At 41.6% G+C, this 22,622-nt stretch overlaps 1 protein-coding gene across 4 annotated transcripts in view; it reads right to left on the bottom strand.

Annotated features, from left to right (window-relative positions):
- clstn1 (calsyntenin 1) overlaps positions 1-18,352 on the bottom strand; it is a 37,563-nt gene extending 19,211 nt beyond the window's left edge. For 2 of the 4 annotated variants that reach the window (XM_086278256.1, XM_086278255.1), the window contains exons 1-2: positions 18,063-18,351; positions 1,248-1,370 (exon numbers count right to left, since the gene is read on the bottom strand). In XM_086278256.1, coding sequence (XP_086134382.1) covers positions 1,248-1,370; positions 18,063-18,144 — 205 coding nt within the window. In that variant the 5' untranslated portion in view covers positions 18,145-18,351. Of the gene's footprint in view, positions 1-1,247; positions 1,371-18,062 lie in introns of all 4 variants that reach the window. The other 2 variants (XM_086278254.1, XM_086278257.1) reach the window with 2 other exon arrangements.
- Positions 18,353-22,622: the final 4,270 nt, after the last annotated feature.

The following is a 22,622-nucleotide window of genomic DNA, read 5'->3' as shown; positions in this document are numbered from 1 at the left end:
AACCCTGCTTGCTGGCACAGAAGAACCGACTAAAAAGGAGGCTGCATGACAGAGTAGGTCACCCCTGCTGCCACGTGAAGCCGGACTGCTTGCTCTGTCTCAAAAGAGCAAGTTCACAAGGACACACAGTCCAATCGCAAAAGGCCTGCTCATCAAAAGAGCTGAAACAAACAGGACTCCCCTCCCCAAAGCTCTGCATTCAAAACAATTTTTATGTGAAGGGAGACAAACATCATGCAGAGAGTTGGGCATATTACTCTAATCATGGCTCTCTTGGTGCAGTTGTCCACCTTAAAAAGCTGCCAAGCCAATCAGCTCAGGAGAAATTTCACATAACTTTGTCAAGAAGATTACATTTGGCATGTCCTGTGGCGTGCACGTGGATGCTAAAGCCTCACATTCTAAATCAGGGGGAGTAATCTGTGATTAAAACAGTCATATAAAGCCTGGTGAGAGCACCGAGTGTGAAGAGAGCCGCAGACAAGAGATCACACAACTCATGTGATGTGAGATGGTGGGAAACCATTTCCAGTGCTGTGGTGCTTTGAATCATGGCCAAAGTCAAGCCTGATGTGATTAAAAACCCCAGAGCTAATGCTGCCTTGGTACATAAAGCACACTAATTGTGCCTCTACAGTGGGAGAGAGGGAGGGGGGGAAAAAAACTTGAAAAAAGTTTTTGATCTGAATATCAAAAGGTTCAGCCTGGAGGATATGGTAAGAAACTGTACATCAGTATGGCAGGCAAGTCATAAAAAACTAATGTGCAGAAATGTGTTAGCAGAACTTATTCAAGAGTGAGCTGACAATTAAGACCTGACAGTTACTGTCTTCTTTCTTCACTGCAGACTCACTGCTTTGATTTGTATCCGTGTGCATAGCTAATCTAAGATTACAACCTGTATCACAGAAAGAATTACGAGCAATGTATAATGAGACACCCTGCAGGGAAAGAGACCTCCACACATTAACCATGACATAGATGTAATTTTTTAAAGAATCAAGTGTTAAACAAGCTTTATTCTATTTCATTTATCAAGAAGAATAAGATTTTAGCAAGTGGATGGACTCTTTTTCTTCTTCAAGTCTATAAACTATTCCTGCAGTTTTTCCTGCATCCATAATACTTGATAATGTCACAAAGCTCAAAAGGTACAAACTAATTAGTGGATGTTTTCTGTAATTTGGTGCGAAAAGAAGAATTCTTGTTAAGGAACAGATGCAGCAGCATTAAACGCTCTCTCTCACCTGCGTAGCGTAGAGGAGCATCTTTGTCCAGTGCAATCAGAGGAGGGTCCAGAAGAACTTTGTCGTCATTTTCTGTTACGATCCCATGGTACGTTGTCTCAATCCATGGTTTGTGCTTATTAACTGTCAGAGGGAGAGCGAGACAGAAAATGTATGAGTATGTAAAAAGTAAAAACACTAAATATCTGTCCACAATCGAGCTGGCAACTTGTTTTTCCTCTCACCAATGCTGAATAACAAACTGACACTGTGTGTGTGTGTGATCTCATTGCTGGCCTGACTTTTCTTTCCCCTCACCAGTGAAGCTTAAATACATTTTTAATGAGGTTTTGGATGCTTTTAATGGTATTTTTAGAAACGACATTAGAAGCAACACAAAACAAGAAAAGATCACATACAACAGCAACTGGCAACCATGAGCCCTGAAGGAATGAGAACATGCATTGTTTACAGAAGGAAGGAGCAGGTCCAACACTGATGTGCCGCCAAGCATGTGTATCAATACTGGCACATTTTTCAGACAGCATCAGCGAGGAAAAATTAATCTCACAAGCTTCAATTAAAAATAAAAGAATTTTTGGTTCAGGATTTAAAGGGTTAAAACTGATGACAAATGCATAGGAATATCAATAATATCAATATTCATCACTAATAAAAACCCTGTATTGAACATCCTTCTATAGCTTCAGTTTTAAGATGTACAAGTTACAAAGCATGATCCACAGTTTGCATGAGTTAATTTGTCCTGACAGTAGATTCAGGGGTGATAAAGACTTTCAGGCCAGTTTTTGGAGCGGCAGTCGAGCCGTTTACATCACTGCGTGCTCATCGGCCTGAGACGAAGCCCAGCTGCAGACGGGACTCGGCTGTAGCTGGCGGCTGTAGCTGGCGGCTGCAGTAAAAAGCTGCAGTGAGTGACATATTTGGGATGGTGCAGAACATGGCGCTGATGCGGGGAGATACAGCTCTCTTACAGCCAATATGCGAGCACTTCAGAATGCGAGGGAGGGCGGTATTCCTGTGCTACTGATCTGCAAAGGTGACGCTGACGCTGGCTGACAGCACGCCGTGGGGGACAGATACGGTCGAAAAGGTAACCAGACGAGGCACAACAACACATAAATACGTCCAAATCGCTCTGACGCTGATTCACTGCATTTTGGAATTGTAGCTTTAGTTCAGGCATAATATCACATTAAGAAAATATTATATAACAGCTCTACTTTTTATACTGTGATGACACAAACAAACAGAGCTTGCCGAAATCCGTTCAGACACGCTGCCTCTACCCCGACCAACCGCAGTTCTTATTCAGATGGTAAATTTGAATAGAAACAATCTAATCCCTGCTAACAATGAAGTGCTGCAATAGCCTAAACAATCAATGGCAGGAAATCATTGATCACAGCATAATTAGGAGGCTCACAAATAGGAAACATTTCCAGTTATATAACAGGTAGGATTGAGAGTGATCTCTTTTAATAATCAATAAGATGAGAAAAACTCCCAGTGTTAATACAGGCACTTTTGGGGGGTTTATTGATAAGAATGCTACAGCTGTTAAAGCACACGTGAAGTGACCTCAGGCTGCTGTTGGATGTAAATAAGCCTTTTCTGTAACATTCGATTTTCTAAGATGAGACAAAAAGCAATAGGGCAGATACAGACTTTCCACAAACAAGTTAAACATCAATTACCTGCTTCATGAGCTTTTTCCACTTTTAATCACAACACTGCAGGGAAACATTGCAGTGCTGAACTGCTTAAATAATAGCCTCTAAAAGCCTGGTTTGCTATTAAAAGGACCATTTTGAGAGTGTCAGACACAAACTGGATTTAAAGAAAAGACAGTGGGAGGGTCCATTATCAATGCTTTGTATCTGTCCACACACACTTTGGCATTTTTCACACAATATAAAAACTTTGGCATAACATCAAACTGTAATTATAATCAAACACTCTTTGCACAGTACTAAACATAACTGGCAGTTACTCAAATACGCTTATAGCTCAGCATGATAATTATTTCATGAGCCATATTCTCCTTTAATCACCTTGTTTAAAAGCTCAAAATTGCATTTTTACATTTCTGGTTGCTTTACATCAATAACAAAGAAAAAAAATGATAAAAGGTTACATGAACAGAAATCTTAAAATCGACCAATTAATTGCACATGATAATGCTGATCCTATGCACAAAATTCATTAACAAGACAACAAACAGCTTTACGATTAATTACCGGATCTGTGCTTCAAAATGTTCACGGATATTCTCACGAATGTACACATGAATGTGTGTATTGTTAAACTTTTACACTCAATAACTGATAACTAATTGTTCCAGAAACGCTTTTAGTAAGCAAACTGACCCAAAGGATATCCAGACCTTCATAAATGTGTGTCGTTCCACTAAGACTTACACAAAACGCACACATTTTCAGATGTTTTTCCTACCTGACTTTTTACAGTTACATAGCAATTGCAATATGGCATGCAGTGAAATTACTTTACTAATAGGAAGGTGCCTGATGTTCTCCAAGAGAGTCTGGGCTACAATTACATTATGAGCTTTAAATAGTAGCCACAGATGTAAACAGAAAACCCACACAAGCATAAACGCACAATGTAAATGTTTTCAGATGACATTTGGTGACAGCCTGTCAAATCCAATTTCAGTGAAGCAAATGAATTGCATTTGTGTCATTGCATAATTAAGTGTAATTCTCAGTTATTGCACAATCAATGGAAATTAATTACAAGCTACTTGCACGGGATTTGTACGACACACGCATCACCAAGCATTAGCAGTATTACCCAGAAATTAGTTAGATAGCCTTACAGCGAAGGAATTTGGCACAATCTACCAAGCAAGGATTTTCAATCATGACTTACAACAATTATACACTTTATACAGGCTGTGACATTAAATAATCATTATGAAACAGTTGATAACCCGTTAAAAGTGTGTCTGAACCGTACAATATGTAATAACCTCAAGTCTAGTCTTAGCAAGGACAAAAATACTGCACAGCTATGACAACAAACTGAGTTTAAACGTCACTATGTTAACTCAAATTGAGTCTTTAACAATATAAAAAACATTTTATTTGACACAACTTTACACCAGTGCCTTGATTGAAGGCGCTGCTTTGCCTGCCAGTAATTTTTGATTTGATCGAGCCTAACGAATAGTCTTTGCATCTCGTGACCCTGAAGTGAAGTGGATATCTTCAGACAGATTGCCAGAACAGACCAGTACTACAATAATCAGCTCTAGCTTCTTCAGACTCACACTTACTGTGAGCTAGGTCACATGATCACATTTGTTCACGAGTCCTTTATGGCCTTCAGGACTAATACTAAATGGCAAGAGGTCATGCAGTATCCTCCAAGACTCTGAAATGTTTTGTATAAACCTGCAATCTTGCCTGTATTTGTATGGCACTTTACATATCCAGTCATCCACCCATTCACACACTGGTGATGACAAGCTACATTGTAGCCACAGTTGCCCTGGGGTGCACTGACAGAGGCAAGGCTGCCGGACACTGGCGCCACCGGGCCACACTGGCGCCACCGGGCCCTCTGACCACCACCAGTAGGCAACGGGTGAAGTGTCTTGCCCAAGGACACAACGACTGAGACTGTCCAAGCCGGGGCTCGAACCGGCAACCTTCCGATTACAAGGCGAACTCTCAACTCTTGAGCCACGATTGCCCATGAGATGAACCAAACAGGACATCTCTCAGATAGAATAGCAATGAATTGCACTAGTTAAGAGTTATTTGCCCCAATATATTAAACACAATGCCCATTTACTTATCAATGCTAGGTGACAGATACCATTTTTCTACTGGCAACTATTGATCCAGTTGGAGATATATTCACAGAGGTGTATGTGTTTTGTGCATCAGAAGTTCGTGAGGGTGATCTCTGCCTATAATGCTTACTAGGACTAGAAAACCTTGGAAAAACCTGGTAGCTAGTCTAATGGTGGTCAACCCACATCTTTACTGATATATAATGAGGTTTTAAAATTCAACACTGAGGATACAGAGGACGTCCCCGAATGCTGTCTTTGCTCTGTAAAAGAAGGAAATCAGTGAAAAAAGGATGTGCAGAATGGAGCTCAACCCCAAATGATAGCTTCAATGAGCCATTTAAATTATGTATAGCTGTACAGGCTTTTATTCTCAAGGAGACAACCCACTGAGACAGCAAAAATGCCAAGTGGAATGCCTCCATTCCCCTCAAGAAAAAGAAAATAAAATAAAAATAGCTAGATGAAGAAAATACTCTCAGACAGACAGGTGTATAGCACGGAACATCTTGCCATGTGACAACGCTACTTCTTTTGGGCAACCTTGAGTCCTGAGATTCCTAAAGATGTTACGTTGATCCGTTTCGCCTGCCCTAATCAAAAAGGTTTTGCTGCCAACAATCTAGGGTGCCAGACACCACAGGACACCTCAAGACGTCCTGTGTGAATACTCTAACTGGCTGGAGTTACTCACAGATATTGTAGCTTATAAATGTGTTTGTCTAATTGTGCAAACCTATTGTGCTATAAGTTTTAGTTTGAAGCATGCTTTTTGTATAACACAAAACTAATGAAAAATAATTAATAGTGATGTATACGCCTGCGAAAAAATGTTAACATGTCTGAGAAAACAGATGGCACACCTTTGACAGATTACCGCTACCGTACTGCTGTCAAAAAACACAGCCCAAATCAAACAGACACTTCCCAGGAAATCAAATCTAAAACATTATTTTATTTAAAGTGGGAAATCTCACATGGATTGCATGAAATTGCCAACAAAGCCTTTTTGACAAGATCGCTTCATCAAGCCTGCAGTGAGTAGTGAGAACATTTGTTGTGCTTTGACAACATTTGACACAGAGGAACATGAGCAAATCTGAATAATTTACTTACTTAATAATAATAATAATAATAATAATAATAATAAGCTGATTATAAGGGGAGAAGATGTGTTTTAAGGGATGGACTGGCTGCTTTTAATAAATAAAAAAATAAAAAATAAAAAATAAAAAAAAGGGGGAGACTTTGGGATGAGATTAGAAGTAAGGCCTTTGAAACAAGGCAGCCTGTTAAAGGCCTGCTGCTGCAGCACTGAGGATTTTCAACCTGGACGAGTGCCATTTCTTTAATTTAACTTAATCAGGAAATGAATCCATCTAATGCAGTGCATAGGCCCAACCAGCACAATTATAACCTGCAGACTCAAGTCTTCATACAAATCAAAGCATATAATTCAGCGGAAAGCTGAGTGATTAACATTAAACTGAAACTGGCCTTACTGTGTCTTGTGTTAGCAAAAAACAAATAAAATAAATCAGATTTACACTAGTTATATTAACCACCAACTAATCTTAATTGTATTTTTTAATGCCAAAAATGACCATGTTAAAAATGATAAGCAGCTAATCCTAAAATTTGTTAAACTGAATTTTTTATTTGATCATCAAAATCACTGAAAATTAATCAGAATAGTTTTTCACATGTGAAAGAGCAGAAAAGAAAACTGGAAGCCGAAATTGGAGACAGAGAAAGAAAAAGCACTTAAATAACCGTAATCATAAATATATTCTATGATACCAAAAGTAGTGGATATGCTGCACCTCTCTCCCAAAGAGCCCCTCAGTAATTTTATATTACATTTACAATTGTTTTGCTGCACTGCCGCAAGTGCAAAGAGGAGGTCCACCACAGTTCTAACTGTGTAGTGATACATCTACTCAATACTGTCATATAAATGTAACCAAGTATACGTGAATTATGATGTGATTTTTCTTGAAGTGCTCCAGTGGAACACACCAGAAATCTCGATTGTGCCGCCACTCTTGATTTTAGCCGTACATAAACCTGTAATGTCAAACTATCAAACTGAAAAAAAAAAACAAAAACCTCCCCATAATTTTAAGCAAAGTCAACAAACTTCAAGCATTTACTGGCTGGTGATTCTATACATGAAGTTTTTAAGTCCTGGTCATAAAATAACTGCCCGCAGGAGCTGCCAAGATGCTCTCTGAGTTAAAAGGCTCAAAAGAGGTCACAGCAACAAGGAACAAAGTAGTTTCACGTTAAATCCATTTTTAACGGGATGCAAAATAAAGCTTTTTTTTTTTTTTTTTTTTTTAAAGTATCTGGCCCCATTATCACTGCGACAGACTGAAAAGAAACACGCTCATTTTTAAGATGCCTAGAGAAATAAACAGTAGGGATGGTGCATCATTAACCACATTTAATGTGTCATTTAAATTCTGTGGTGCAGACTTATCAGGTAAAAGGTGAACAGAAAAGGAAAGCCATTTTTAACCACTGCACACACATGCATATATTTAAAGATTAAGAGAAAAATGGACTAGTTATTCACCATCCTATTTTTAACACAAGCAAGTCTTTGTACTCAGTATAAATGTTATATGCAGAGCTGGGCCATAAATACACAGACATTTGAAACCAATCTTGGCATTTTGCGGTGTAATAAAGTCTTTTCAGGCAGCATTATCCCCCCGCCAATAACCATGAATACAAATAAGTTCACAAAACACAGAAAGATAGACACGGGAAAAATGAAAATATACAAGAAGCCTCTGAGGGATGAATGTGTCAGAAGCTGGAGACAAACACACATATCGAGATATTATTACTAAATGTGCACAGATGGTGGGCCACTGGATGCACTTCCAGGCCGGCAACCACACAGCGCCATGCAATCCTGTTACACAGCAAATAAGGCCAATGTCATTTAATCCTATAATGGGATGCGTCTATTTCATTCAACGACAAGGTCGTGCAACGAGCGAGATATAAAGACATCAAAGAAACCTGGAGAAAACAAATTCCTGCCAAATTCTGATCGTGTACATGTAGAGGTCGGCATGGAGCTACTTTCATCGGGCTCCCTTATTCACAAGGGTGAGGGGGGGCACGACAACAGGTAGAGTCACATGTTTGATTTGGCAGATTTTTAAGCCAGATGCCCTTCTTGATGCAATTCCAAAGGGACTTGTGTCTCTTCCCAGGATTGAAACCAGCATCTTTCAATTCTTAGATGATTTTTAAACCAATATACTATTTGTACAGAGGTGACCATGATACCAGTTGTGGATATGGACAAGTACACATGGAGACCCGACAGCCGGGTAGCCATTCCTACACTTCTTTGAAGTCTGCTGCTTGGGCACAAGCATAAGTGGTTTATTGTAATGTAAATTATCTGTTCACTGGTCCCTCCAGATCCACACCGTTTGATGCTGAAATGTACATCATAGGAACCAAAGCAGATCCTAGTGGACGCTGAAAGCATAGAATGGCACCAGTATGCCCTCCACGTTGGCCACTTTGCGTAACGCCACATCTTTATCACACAGTCAGTTCTATTTATGTCCGCCATTAAAGCGCAGGTAGCTGCCACAGTATTCTCCTGAACGATAAGTGTCGCCACTCAGACAATACTGCCACACCAGTGCTGATATAACGGATGGACATGGTTTTCAGCGTGCGCTACCATGAGACAGGGTTAAGCTGTGAGCATAAAAGATGCTCAAATGACAGGAAGAACTACAGAGATCGAGAACATTTTGGAGAGCAAAGTTGAAACACAGCTGACTGATGACACAGATGGACCAGGATCAAGTACTCGATTTGTCTGTGTGCGCCAAGCTGTGCTGTGGCATGCCTTCGACTAATCAGCTCTGCGTCTCTGCCACCTGCACTGAGCTCCCATGAAGCAGAGGGGCATTTGAGGACTTGAAATGAAGATTTGTGTTTTCCTTTTCAGCATTTTAGGTTTCAATTTTCATATATACTAAATCACGATTGGCAAGTGCTGCAGCTAGATAGAGATCAAATCTGCTCAAAAGAAATAAAGTAAACAACAGAAAACCTCAAATCTGTGGTGGAGTTGCACTGGGTTACATGCTGTCCATTCACTTGGACACAAAGACAAAGTCCCGACTATGGTTGCCTTGCTCTTTTATAGAAGCCTAACCTATACAGTTTGGCCTATTAACCGTGATGAAATACTTCCCGCGAGAACGTTAGAGTCACAATAGGTGCTGGTAATCCTGAGATTCAATAGGCAGCCTTTACACTCGTTCTCCATCTATGCCAGGACTGTGAATCCTCCTCCCCAACACCAACACTCTGGCAGCAACTCTGAGCCCACAACATATTTCCCCTAAGGGAAACACAAGGATAAAAATCTTAATCTCAAACCACTTGCCAAAAGTTTTCACTTCATTGTATAATCCTCCCTAACAGTACAGATTAAACCAAACACAATAAGAACACGGCTCACTCGTCCTTACTCTAGAAGAACCAGAGAAAAATGCCACAGCTGTCCAGATTGTAGCTGCATGATAGCAGCAGATGATCAGTCTGTAATTATCAGATCAAGCCTCGTAATGCCGGTGAACCTCCGAGGACCTGTTGTGTAATGATGATGCTGCAGTCACACGTGAGGCCTGTGACATTCAGTGGAGGTCTGCTTCGTCGATTTTATATTTGACAGGCCGGCAGCCTGCAAGTCTTGAAATCTTGTTTGATTACATGCAAATGCAGAGCTATGGCTGGTCACACCAGAGCAACACTTACCCTTTGTGCAGCAACAATTAGAGCATTCATTCATGCCTATCACATACATCCAAGTATATGGAAATTTTATTTATGATATACCACACACACACACACACACACACACACACACACACACACACACACACACAGAATAATCAGCCTCATTCCACTGATTGATTAACCAGACTGAGAAATATAATAAACTTAGTAGGAAAATTGGCCAATCAAGGGAATACAAGTGGCTGAATGGTCTACAACAGGGGTCACCAACACGGTGCCCGCGGGCACCAGGTCGCCCGCAAGGACCACATGAGTCGCCCGCGGGCCTGTTCTAAAAAATAGCTCACCATAACAACTTACCAGTAAGCTGCATCTATTTTTATTTTTTCTTGCTATTTTTTTTTATCACAATTGCATTGGCGTTAATTTGTTAGAGATAATATATTAAAAAAATGTTTATTATTAAATATTAGATCATGATCTAATATTTAGTGCTAGCTGGTCTCCACGGAAACAGTTGCCGTGAAGACCAGCAAAGGCAAAGGTGAGGAGATGAGGAAAACATGGCGGAAAAAAGGAAGAAAACATATAATTTTCACAGTGAATGGGAGGAAGAGTTTTTTTTTACCACTGTGAAAGATTCATGCGTGTGTCTCATTTGCGGGGCAACTGTGGCAACGGCAAAGCGGCACAACGTGGAGAGACATTTCCGAACGTGTCACACAAGCTACCATGCTAACTACCCAAAGGGCAGCACACTGCGAGCGGAAAAGGCCCGCGAATTAAAGGCAGGTTTGAGCAAACAGCAGTCTTTTTTCACGAGACCGGTGAAAAACTCTCAAAAAGCAACCGAAGCCTCATTTAGAGCTACACATTTCATGATTAAGAAAAAGAAGGCATTTTTAGACGGGGAGTATTTCAAAGAAGCAATGATGATAATTGCAAAAACTGTGCTTAAAGACGAGAAATATGGAAACGATGTAATCTCCACTCTCTCTGATGTCCAGCTGGGGGCAACTACAATTGTTAGAAGAGTGTCGGCTATGTCCGGGAACTTGGCCGATCAGTTGGATCAGGATCTGGCAAAGTGCAGTTGGTTTAGCATCCAGTGTGACGAGTCCGTCGACAGCAGCAGTACAGCACAGCTGATGGTCTTTATCCGGATGGTATTTGATGGTTTCTCCACAAAAGAAGAACTTCTGACACTACTGCCGCTAAAGACAACAACGAAGGGAGTTGACATCTATAACGCGGTGAAGGAGTTTTTCGCGAAGAAAAAGGTACCGTTGGAAAAGCTGGTATCAGTGACTACCGACGGGGCTCCTGCTATGATCGGCCGACATACGGGATTCATCGCTCACTGTAAAGGTGACACAGAGTTCCCAAACTTCATGCATTACCACTGCATCATTCACCAGCAGGCGTTATGCCCAAACGTGATCGGCTTCGAGCACGTCATGACTCCCGTCGTGAAGATCATAAACAGCATCCGCTCCAGAGCTAAACAGCACAGAACATTCAAGGTGCTATTGGAGGAGCTGTCAGCTGAATATGGTGACCTGCTACTACATACGGAAATCCGATGGCTCAGCAGGGGACGGATTTTGCTTCGTTTTTTGTCACTTTTGGGTGAAATCAAGGAGTTCATGCAATCCAAAGGGGAAGACACATCTCTGCTGGAGGACACTGAGTGGACACTTGACCTTGCGTTTTTAACAGACATTACTGGGAAACTGAACCATTTGAACTGTGAGCTGCAAGGCAAAGGTAAGACTGTTGCTGACATGATAAGTGCTTTAAATGGATTTAAAGCCCAGATGAACATTTTCTCTGTGCATTTACAGAGAAAAAAGGTGCTGCACTTTCCCTCTGTGCAGATGGTGCTGAAAGACAATGCTTCTGCATCTGAGACTTTTGACAAAGTTGCAGAAAAGTACACTCAAGTCATAAACCGACTTGGTCAAGAGTTTGAGAACAGTTCTCAGTGGCAACATTACAGTGTCATGTCAAAGTTTAATTTAATTATTGAAAAACAAATGTGTTTGTTAAGTGTAACATGTGACAATTTGCTTTAAAATGCTGCCAATTTGGTGAAAAGTTCTGTAAAATTTGAAAGTTGATTTTTTGTATGTTACATACATACAAAAATAATGTATGTAACAGTGCATGATTTGTTAAAATTTGTTAGTGGTAAGTGAAAATGTTGTAGAAGTGATCACTTCAAAATGTAAATACTTGCAGAGATATATAGAAATAAAGCGTTGCATATTGATATTTATGTTTCCTACCTTGTTTCCTAATTGCATTCTTTATAATTATGGTGAAAAATAATTAACATAATTAGTGTCCGTACATAGATGAATATCATTAATTATTAATGATAACACATAATTAAGTTAAACTGAGGAAATTTGTTATTTGAGAAGTGGGTGTCAAACTGGTAGCCCTTCACATTAATCGGTACCCAAGAAGTAGCTCTCACTTTCAAAAAGGTTGGTGACCCCTGGTCTACAAGCAGCGCGTGCAGAGTGTGTTGTCTGAGACTAAATAAAGCCTGTTGTTGCCAGGTTGATCACATTTGTCCCATTAGCTGCACTGAGAAAAGAAGGAGGGAGTGTGTGCACTGAGGCAATAGTCAGACCTTATGGGTTTTTCATGGAGAGTCTAGAAACTTAAACATTATTCTAACAGAAGAATATGCTGAATGCCCCAGCTATATCCCCTGCCTCAGCATATGCATTTTAACTATGTAAAATTATTCAATAATTTTGTGCTAGCCAGAAGAAAAGTTTGCCTCATAGACAGGTGTGCCTTCGTTGCAAATTAGATGACAACTTCAGGGATTTAAGGCAGCACAGTGAAACAGAAGCTGTGGCCAAACAGCTTAAGGTATGTGATGCTTGCAAATGTGAGCCAAGGAATGACTTGAACTATTTAGTCCATTTTTGTGGACCAGAAATAATCAAAGAATAATCTGCTCACGGTGTGAAAAAGCAGGCACACTTCTCTGTTTGCCTTGCCTTAAAAGCTCTGGAGCTTGTTGACGTAAGCTACTTCCATCACAGACTGTGGACTGTTCACAGAACCCCGAAGACCCTTAACGCAGCCCAGACTTCAGGCCCCCTTCACTCCTTAAACACTCGGCTCACACAGGAGAGCCTCTCAGTTTCCCTGCCAGGCAACAACATTTGTTTGTCCTCCGTGCAGTCACAACCACCCAACAGAGTGAACACACCCCGGACGACACGGCGGTCCTCTGAAGCGGGGGTGGGGAGCTGCGGGGCCTTGAACGCAACTCAATCACCTCTCTGTGCGAGCTGCACAAAAGGGGCCAGTGAGAGTGAAAACACAAGAGAAAAACAGACGAAAATAACCAGATGCCCGGGTGTAGCCGACCTGCGGCAGGTGATGTGCTCTCTGGTTACCTGCTTCTCGGGGAAACCAAATCTTAATGAGAACACGCCTAAATGTGAATAGCTGAGCGGGTTAATATCTTCGCCCGGCAGCAATGGTAGGAGGTAACAGCCAGATAAGCTGCTGAACTCAGTTAAACCCTGTTCGCTCTGGTTTTTATTACACTTTTATAGAAATAACACAATAGGATAATCATCACTGGCTATTACTTTACGGCATTCTATGCATTCGGTTTCACTTTTGACATTTTTATGAGGAAAGGGGATATTTTTATTACATTCTCTGCAGACCTGGGTAGTTTATTGCAGTGTTAGTTTCAAATGCAGAAAGAGATATGAAAAAAAAAAAGATTTAAGGCAGATTTAAGCGGGGAAATTAATGAAAAAGCACTTTCTCACGTTGTTATTTTTATATCTCACGCAAAAGTTAACAACCACAGGCTGACTTGACTCCAGACTCCTTTCTTGGTGGTCGACACAACTTCCCAGTATTCTGGCCGGCTTAATATTCACAACTGAATGACCCATTCTTGACAGTTCACTGACTCCTTTCAGCTCCTGAAGGCACCAATGAGAGGAAAGTCATCACAGACACAAATTGAGTCCAGTATTGTCGTGGCCTAAGTGGCAAACTACCAAATGGAAATGCTTAGCACTCTCGGGGGATTAACTCATACACACATTCTTCAGGGGCTTGAGGCGCAACTCCATGAACAGTGACCGCACTGTGACGTGATCAGTCGAGATCCCGACCCCCCCCAAACATCTAGCCAATAAAAGCCCTTTGTTCCTCTGAGAAATCTCTGAATAAATACTGAAAAATGTTAAGAGGTAACGAGTGTGACTGGAGCTTCCCTTCAGGGCAAGCAAACTGTTATTCAGGCCAAAAGAGGGCAACTTTTTTGTAATGCTTCTTGTGAGTCTCCACAGAAGAAACATTCAATATTAAATCCAGCTTGGACATGATGTTCTAAATATGTAATCAGTTTTTCACGGCATGCACCCAAAACATTTTCGCAGCAAGTGGTGCACCAGCATAACAAAGAAACATTAAGCGCGCAAAGTTTCTGAAAACAAGGCAGTAATTGCACTGAAAGCATCCACCTTCCTGTAGCCCTGTGGAGCTGTTCACACCTAGTTCAAACATGCTTTTCTGATGAAAGGATTAATGGGTGAATGGGAAATTAAGAATAAATGACAGAGCGAGTCACAATCAGGTTTGTATTTTTGTTATTCAAACAGTTTAAAGAAAAAAAGGGGTATGCGTTTCATATTTTTAATCATGTTTCAGGAAAGCTACGTGTGTTCCCCCCTCCCACAAGTTCTTTCTAGATGCTTCCTTCTTCAACAACTTAAAATAATGTTGAAGCAATCCATCTTTTATGCAACACACGTACCAGCTAATTAAGTGAGCTCAGTTTTAATTTCAGCGCTACATCACACTTTTGGATCTTAAGCTGCTGCCATGCCATCTAACTAATATCACTGTATGCTAAGACCATGATAACGCCTCAATGAGCGACTCTGAGACAAAACTGCCTACAATACATCACAATATTTGCATAATTAAAGACAAAAAACAAAGCAAAAAGCAAGAGTGATGCATTAACTCACTGCAGTGTGGTCTGTGCATATTTATTATAATTTGCATTCAGTTTCAAGAATGTGTGAAATTAAATGTGCGATTTGTCTTTTTTCCCCCTTAAATTTCTTTTTCACTGCAGCCTCGGTTCAGTTTACCATCAATCATTTGATAAGCACCACGAGGAGGAGTCATAAAGCGGTGACTCTACTAAGACAAACTATCAGGGGAAACTGTTTAGAGCCGCTGCTGCACGTTTTATTAAAAGATCGACATTTTCACCCGATAATTGCATCTCGAGAGCAAACAGCGAGATATGACTTTATCAATGTTTTGTCCCAACCCCATACTTACTGGCATACTTTCTAAGGAAAAACACAAGTCTCTGGACTGACTCTGAATAGCAGGACGCCACAGTGGTTCTCGAGCTGCATGGAAGAGGCAAACAATGCAGTCATTGTCAGCTGTGTGCATCCACATAGTTTCTGCTTGCCATAACACGGCAAGATAACATACGTCAGCCGGATCGCTGCTAGTTTGAAGGCTTGAAATGGGCTCCATTGAGACAGTCGGCAGCATGTAGAAAATGTAAGAGTATATATTTCCTTCAAGGTCAGCAAAGTCACAAATGGCAATCATCCATCACTTGGTGTCTGGGATGCTCTGATCCCTGGAATGAGGGGCTTTTTATAAGCCTGGCAAGCAGTTTCAATCAGTGCAGCATTTTTGCAATGAAGCTTTTGTTTAACCATGAAAAAGCACGAGATAAGTGATTAGATTACAAATGAAATTATTAGTAATTTGAGCAAAATGTTGATGTAATAACTAATTAATTGAGCTAATTACACCATTGAAGAATGTTTTAATGAGGTTGCCATAAGACACCTCAGAGCTGAGCTGTTAAATAAATAGTTTATTTACATTGTTTTAACTGTAACTATTGATTGGTGATGGGCTTCTGCAGCTAATGCAGGGCTAGGAAGCTTTTTTTGGGCAGCGTGCGGGGGGGGGGGGTGTCTCTGACTTGAAAAAGCCCCAGCAATGCGAGAAGAACGCACATGTTAACTCTGCACCCCACAAAGCAGGGCATCCAATTTGTTCAACTACAATTGCTTAATTCAATGATGAATGAAGGAACTTCCCAACAAGCCGGCCTCTCTTTTGTCTGACCCTGTGTGCACAGAACAAACTCAGGCATCCCAGCAGACCTAATGTTTTGACTCTGGAGCATGGGAGACACACAGCCGCTGCTCACAGTATACAGAAAACTAAATAAGTTACACGGGTGAGACCTCGGAAAAACAAGTGATGTGTCTGTTTGGCTCTTGACTTTATTGGTACACACACCAATCGGATGGATCATATGATCATAGGTGGAGCCAAAAAGATAGCGTTTCAACACATCCTTAACGTCTTACGGCTGTGTTATCGGTCTGAGTTGTGGGTCAGAGTTTGCCAAATCACCTGTTTGTGCCAAGCTTTTCAGCTCAATCAGTTTCCATAGTGCTAATATTTGCTAACACCGAGAGAAGGGAACAAGAACCACTACCCAAGGACTGTCTGGTTTCTTCATGTGCTGCGAGATGGCTGGTAATGAGAAGGGAAAAAAGCAATGAAAACAAAGCTGTAGGGAAGAGTGCAAACAAACAAGCAAGTAATCTTTGGTTAATAAAAGATAAGCCAACATCAAGATGCCCAGTTCACAGGTATTGTCCGCTGATAAGCACAGGAAAGGCAGCAGGTGCACTTTGCACGCATGCATTCACGCACGCACGCTCTTTAGTAGATCATTAAAAGGCAGCCACACTATCCAGGCCTAGGTGCTACAGGCCTTTTCTTTCTTTTGATGGATGGAAAAAGAAATGAAGTTACTGCTGTACAAGCGGTGCATTCCCAGCTGCTTAACCTGGAAACAACTGAATTACGACTAGAATAATCCCCCCACCCCACCCTTTATTTGTGCAGACATTTTTTAAAATCTGTGTCTATTTCACCGCCTGTATTCTCATCACAATAACTGTCAAAGACAAAAGCACACCCTGGCTTCTGTAGCCCTGCCTGGGCATGCCGATATGGCCGGTGATTAAGTCGCACCTGCCTCTACACACCCTGAAACAGGAAGCTCACGCTAGGGAGTGTGCCGATTGGGAGTTTAACGATGAAACACGATGTGTAAATCACGCATCGACGGTGGTCAGATTGGAGCCACTGTAGAGCAGGAGAGGTGGACCGCCCTGCAGCAAATGCCCACCGGTGACGTTGCACAAGAAGAGGGCAGATGCACTTTCGGGTCTTGCATAGTTTCTGCACAAAAGTAGGCCCAGACCTACTGAGCGTGTGTGTGTTTTCCCCCCACTTTAAGCCCGTGATCACACCACATAAAATTTTTAAATCTACCAACGAAACAGGGACAGGGTGAAGAGGATCTGCAATGCGCAGCCAACCAAGCCACTCGATCCTGGTGCGAACACAACGTTGCCAAACCCCAAGTATTAAACCCACTAATGGAAAAATAAACCTGCGTGGTTTTAACAGCATGGCCATAAAACAGACACACACACACAAAAAAAAACTGGGTGGGTTGGGGGTAAAGAAACATATCACCACTAGCCCTAATCCAGATGTACTCAAACGTATTTAAAAACAAGATTAGTACAGGGAGTGCCAGCCACGGGCAATATTACAAAGCATGCAGCGGCTGAAGCGGATTTTTAATCCTAATAATACAAAACACAAAGATAAAAAAAAGGAGTTTAAAGAAGTGACTAGATGCCAAAAATAGAATCGATGCGGATGACAGAAGGGGGTCATTCACAGCCTCGATATTATCTCATAAAGCGGCACACTTCTTGCACTAAGGAGGCAATGTTAAGCAGGACAGGGAATAAGTGCAGTTGGACCATAATGGCTAATTTCCCTCTGCTTCAGGCTGCACTGGACAAAGCATCGCGGGATGCACTTGTCCACCGGCGGGATACTTCGCCACATCCATCCGCTGCGGCTCCGGGGCTGGCAATCCCGGAGCAGGTTACTGGACACGCATCCCCCCTCAGGACCGCACAGCCCCTGTCTGCTAACCGCTCTTTGTAACCTTCAGCGTCCTGGAGCGACTAAGTGGCTTCAGACAGCCGCAAACAAACAATAAAATGAAATAAAAGACTGTCTGCCTCTGACACTCACGAGACACAACGGGATCTAAATCCCAGCTTAGTTACCTTTAGCTGCCTCCACCGCACATAATAGTCCGAGGACCAGTCCGACTGCGGATGCAAATTGCTTGTTCCCTCGGAACCGCATCCCGACTTCGAGTTCAACCGCGGCGAAGTTAAAAACAGCCGTCTTCTTCTTCCTCTTCCCTTCGTCAGTCAGGCGGAGTGTTTGTCTCACATGAAAAATTAAATCCAGGAGATGAGTGTGTCGGTTACCACGGTAGCTCTAAGATGGCCGTCGTCGTCGCCACCGCCGCTCTGCTATCCTCTTCAATCACCGCTTCTCTCGCAGTTTTGCAGCTCGAGGCGTTCAAGGACTGTCGGAAAGAATTCCCAGACCTGTCCGGATGTACCAAAATACACACAGACCTAAATCTTACTCATGGGTGTGCGCCCGATGACACCGTTTGTGTATTAAGCAACCACCTAGTCACAGTGTAAATACAAAAAGGAGGCGTGTATTGAGATTGTTTCACCTAATGTAATGTTAAATGTATCAAAACAGACTCGTACGTATCAAATGTATCAATGAAGCTGGGATTCCCGATATTAAACGAAGAAGGACAGCCTAAATAAAACTGTATTTAATTAACTTTATCGTATGAGAGCAAAATTCAATATTATCTATTAGGAAAACCGCATCTGTCACAGCATCTGTCTAATTTTTACATTTGGGGGAGAAGTACCAAACCTGAAGTAAAATAAATGCTGCGCTGTTACAGGGAAGATTACTTATAGTTATGTGTTAAAGTTTAGTTTAAATATTGAATCGAGTGTTCTGGGTGCCAATCAAATGTAAGGCTGTGTGTAGGGAAAGGAAATATTAGTTTATCAGTCCCCATAGCAGGTAAACACATTCATGTATGAGAAGCGCCGGAATGCATGGCACATCGTACATTTTAAATGCATCCATATTTAAGTATCAGAAAACATCCATATTAGGCCAGTTGCTTAAATAACCATAACTCACATGCACTAGGATCAAATTAATACTGTTAGATGTTTAATGAAGCCTACTGGGTTGCATTTTATCTGTTTTATTTATCTATTTATTTATTTTGTCTCTTCTTTCCATCTCTATCCATTCTATGTCAGCTCTCCAAATATCCAAAATCTGAGTTTAAAATGAGCACCTGAAGGCAGCACGTGTCCAATGATGGTCAGTGACGTCAATACTGTTATTGTGGGAGCGTGCAGCTAGTTTAGCACGGGCGGCTAAACTAAGACTGAGGTCCAGGGTCAGATGCTTTCCGGTGCTATGTGGGGATCTGTGGGGATAGCAGGCTCTAAGTGGTCGCCATGATTTAAAGTGCATGGCTGATTTGAACAGAGTACTTAACACATGAAACATAGGGGCCAACAAAGGGCAGCTTGACAAATTTCCAGTTTACTTGCAAATTTGTGTTTGGCCCATGGTCACTCAGGCTGTCATCACTAGCTGCAGATCTCAGTTCCCTCAGTTATCTCAAAGGATTCCACTGGACAGGACAGAGAACATTGCTGGCAGAGAGTAGATTAAACACATAAGTGCCCGATGCGTTAAGGCCCTGGATGGATAATCCAGACGTGGTAAAAATTGATATTTCAACAAGACGTCTGTACCAGAATGTGACAAAATGCATGAAACTGTTTATGTGCGAAGCTTAAAAAGCTGTTTTTAATCCTTTAGTCCTGACAGGCAAGATGGGAATTGTAAATCAAAAGTACATCCATGCATTTCACCCCGTCTCTATTCCACAGAGGGACATTCAGAAAGCTCACTCTCTGTGAAAGAGGCTTGTATGGCATATTGATCATTTATGAGTTAACTACAGTCTTCACCCTGCGGAACAACCACACGGCGGTGCGCATAGCAATGTGAGAATAGCAATTCCTTGAATTGCAAATGTGGGTGGAGACTGCTATCTAATCAACACCCTCAGATATAGATAGCACCCCTAAGGAGAGGAGGATGCGAAGCAATCAAAGAATTACTTCAAATGCGTCTGCATCGCTAAATTTGCATCACACTGAGAACTTTGCTACGGCTGCTGCTCATGCAAATTCAGACACATGTAGCTTCAATTATTTTACTTGGGAAATCAGAAAGAAAAGGTCAGCAGCCCATGATGCAAACTCTCGCTGTGAAGCAAGGAATCTTGTTACATATCTGTTGATTTTTACTTCAAAAACTGTCCCAAACAAATCATATATAGATGTTGGAAGGATAGAGGCCCTCCATTAGACCTCAGCAAAGCCGCACTGGCTACAGTATTCACAGGGAAACAGCAGATAATGGGCATAGTTGTGTGAGGCCACAATTAAGTGATGGGTCCATAAAGAGGAACTTCAGGGCCACCGCCGCAGAACTGGAGCACAATGCCTGTTTGTTTCCAGTTTGGCAACACATGAAGTGAACGAGAGAAAGTGGACACCCAGCACCACACACACATGCACACACATGCACGCACACAAGGCTTCTCTCACAGATCCCCGCCACTCTGGAAGAAAGACAGAGTGGCCATTATCATTTCTTTAGGATACAATGACAGTCAATAGGAAGGCTTAGTGAATAGGTGTGAGACAACAACAAAAGCTCAGGTAGGTGCAACTTCCTCAGGAGCATTTTACCCACTGTGAGAGAAACACTGTGCTCTTCAGGGGTTTTCACAACTGCTGATAGTTTAATGTCTGCTACAAATGCATTCTTACTAAGAGTAACTTAGTAGTCTGTCTCATTTGGAGCAGTGGTTTGGCTCCATAAGCAGAGCTGTACCTGTCAGCCTCACTAATATCCACACATGAGTGTTGGTAGGTAACGGATTTTTTGCTTAGTCCAAGCAGTGTTTTGGGGAAAAAAGGTTTCAGGATATCTGTCCTTTGTTATTTCTAAACAATGAAGGTGAGTCAAGCTATGGCAATGAAGACGAGCATTAAAAAAAAACAGTGACTCAACAGTGACTTCGGATTATTTGCAAGAAATCAGTGTAAGTCAACAGAGAAGTCACGAGAGATGATTGTGATGGAGTATATTATGGGGCAGCAGGGGTGTGTTGGGCAAATTTGCCTGCATGCAGACTGACCCAACCCCCACCCATCACCACCACAGTCTAAAGATATGCATGTCAGGTTAATTGGTGATTTTAAAGTAGCCGTAGGTGTGAATGGTTGTCTGTCTCTTTGTGTACCCTGACTTTTACCCTATGAGAGCTGGAATATGCTCCAGCCCACCCGCCACTTTGATTTGGATAAGAGGGAGAAAATGAATGACTGGAATATGATAGATCAACAAAGGGAAGCTGCAATAACATATGACATTTTGGATTTTGTACAGTGTTGTGCAAAAGTCTTGAGCCACCCTTGATTGCTTTAAATGTTGCTTCCAAGCACCAAACCTGAGCAACAACTTCCAGGTGAAGATCTTTCATATTGTTCTTTGAATGTTGGCAACCGTTTTCCTCATTTTCAGTCCAGACCTTGTTTGTTTGCTAACACACTCAACCCTGAAGTGCAAATCATTAAAAAAAAAACATAACTCGGGAGATGAAACAGTGTTGTGTTTACACACAACAGACAATTGAGCAAAGTACTGATTTTAAACTGTATGCTTAGGGGCAAGAACAAATAATTTTTTCCCCCAATTTCTTTCGTTGAATGTGGAAAAAATACCAAAGATAACACAGTTTGACAGGCATGAAATTGTATTTTTGAACCAGTAAGGTGAGTCCCACAGAACTATTAGCTAAAAACTCAGCATATCTCAATACAGTGTTTACTGTGTCCTTAAAAAAATTAAGGAAACTGGATAATTGGAGGACAAAAGAAGTGGCAGCCATACAAACTAATCTACATCCGATGAACAGCATTTAAAAGTCAGGTTCCTTAACAAAAAGGGAAAAATCGTGCAAACACCTGACACACTACCTGACAGAATTCTGAGCCTGTTTACTGAAGCCTCATCAGAAATGGTTTCAGTAGAAGCCTGGAGAAGTATTATCTATTAAATGACAAGAAAGCTTGGCTAAAAGAATTCAGGCTGTGTGGAAGAATCAAGGCTAAGAAGAGTTTCTAGCTTCTAAAATGTAAGAATTTGCTGCTTCCCTCTCGTTTCTTGGTCAGAAACGAAAAGAAGAAGAAAAAAGAAGACATCAACAGTTTTTTCCCCTCCACTGCCGAGCTCCTCAGCATGAAATAGAATATGAAATAGCTATCCATCACAGAGAGCGACCACACTTCTTCATCTTCCAGGCAAGGATTTGGAGTTTAGATACATTACAAGGCTATCATGGTTGAAGGTCATGAATGCCTCATGGATGCTCACATTCTTTAAAAACCTTTCCACCTCAGTTGCCATCCTTCTGCCCGCGCTGCACACACAGCATGGACAGCAGGGGTTGAACGTGTTTAGTCACTGACCGTAGGAATCGCACCATCAGAGACGTTACTGTGGGCTGCAATCATGGTGGGCGGCTGGCAGCAAACAGAGCATGAAAAAGACTCGACTGCTACCATGGGAATCAAAGTGGCCGTGACCATTAAAGACTACGGCTTCTCAATATTCTGTTTCCTGTTTCATGTCTAGACTGC

The sequence above is a fragment of the Aulonocara sp. 'chitande type north' Nkhata Bay genome, linkage group LG20 (genome assembly GCF_057382095.1).
Source record: "Aulonocara sp. 'chitande type north' Nkhata Bay isolate Kocher_YH1m ecotype deep benthic linkage group LG20, A_spYH_male_GT1.1, whole genome shotgun sequence".
NCBI lineage: Eukaryota > Metazoa > Chordata > Actinopteri > Cichliformes > Cichlidae > Aulonocara > Aulonocara sp. 'chitande type north' Nkhata Bay.
Note: the sequence above shows the minus strand (reverse complement) of the source record. Positions and strands in the feature narration are given on the sequence as shown.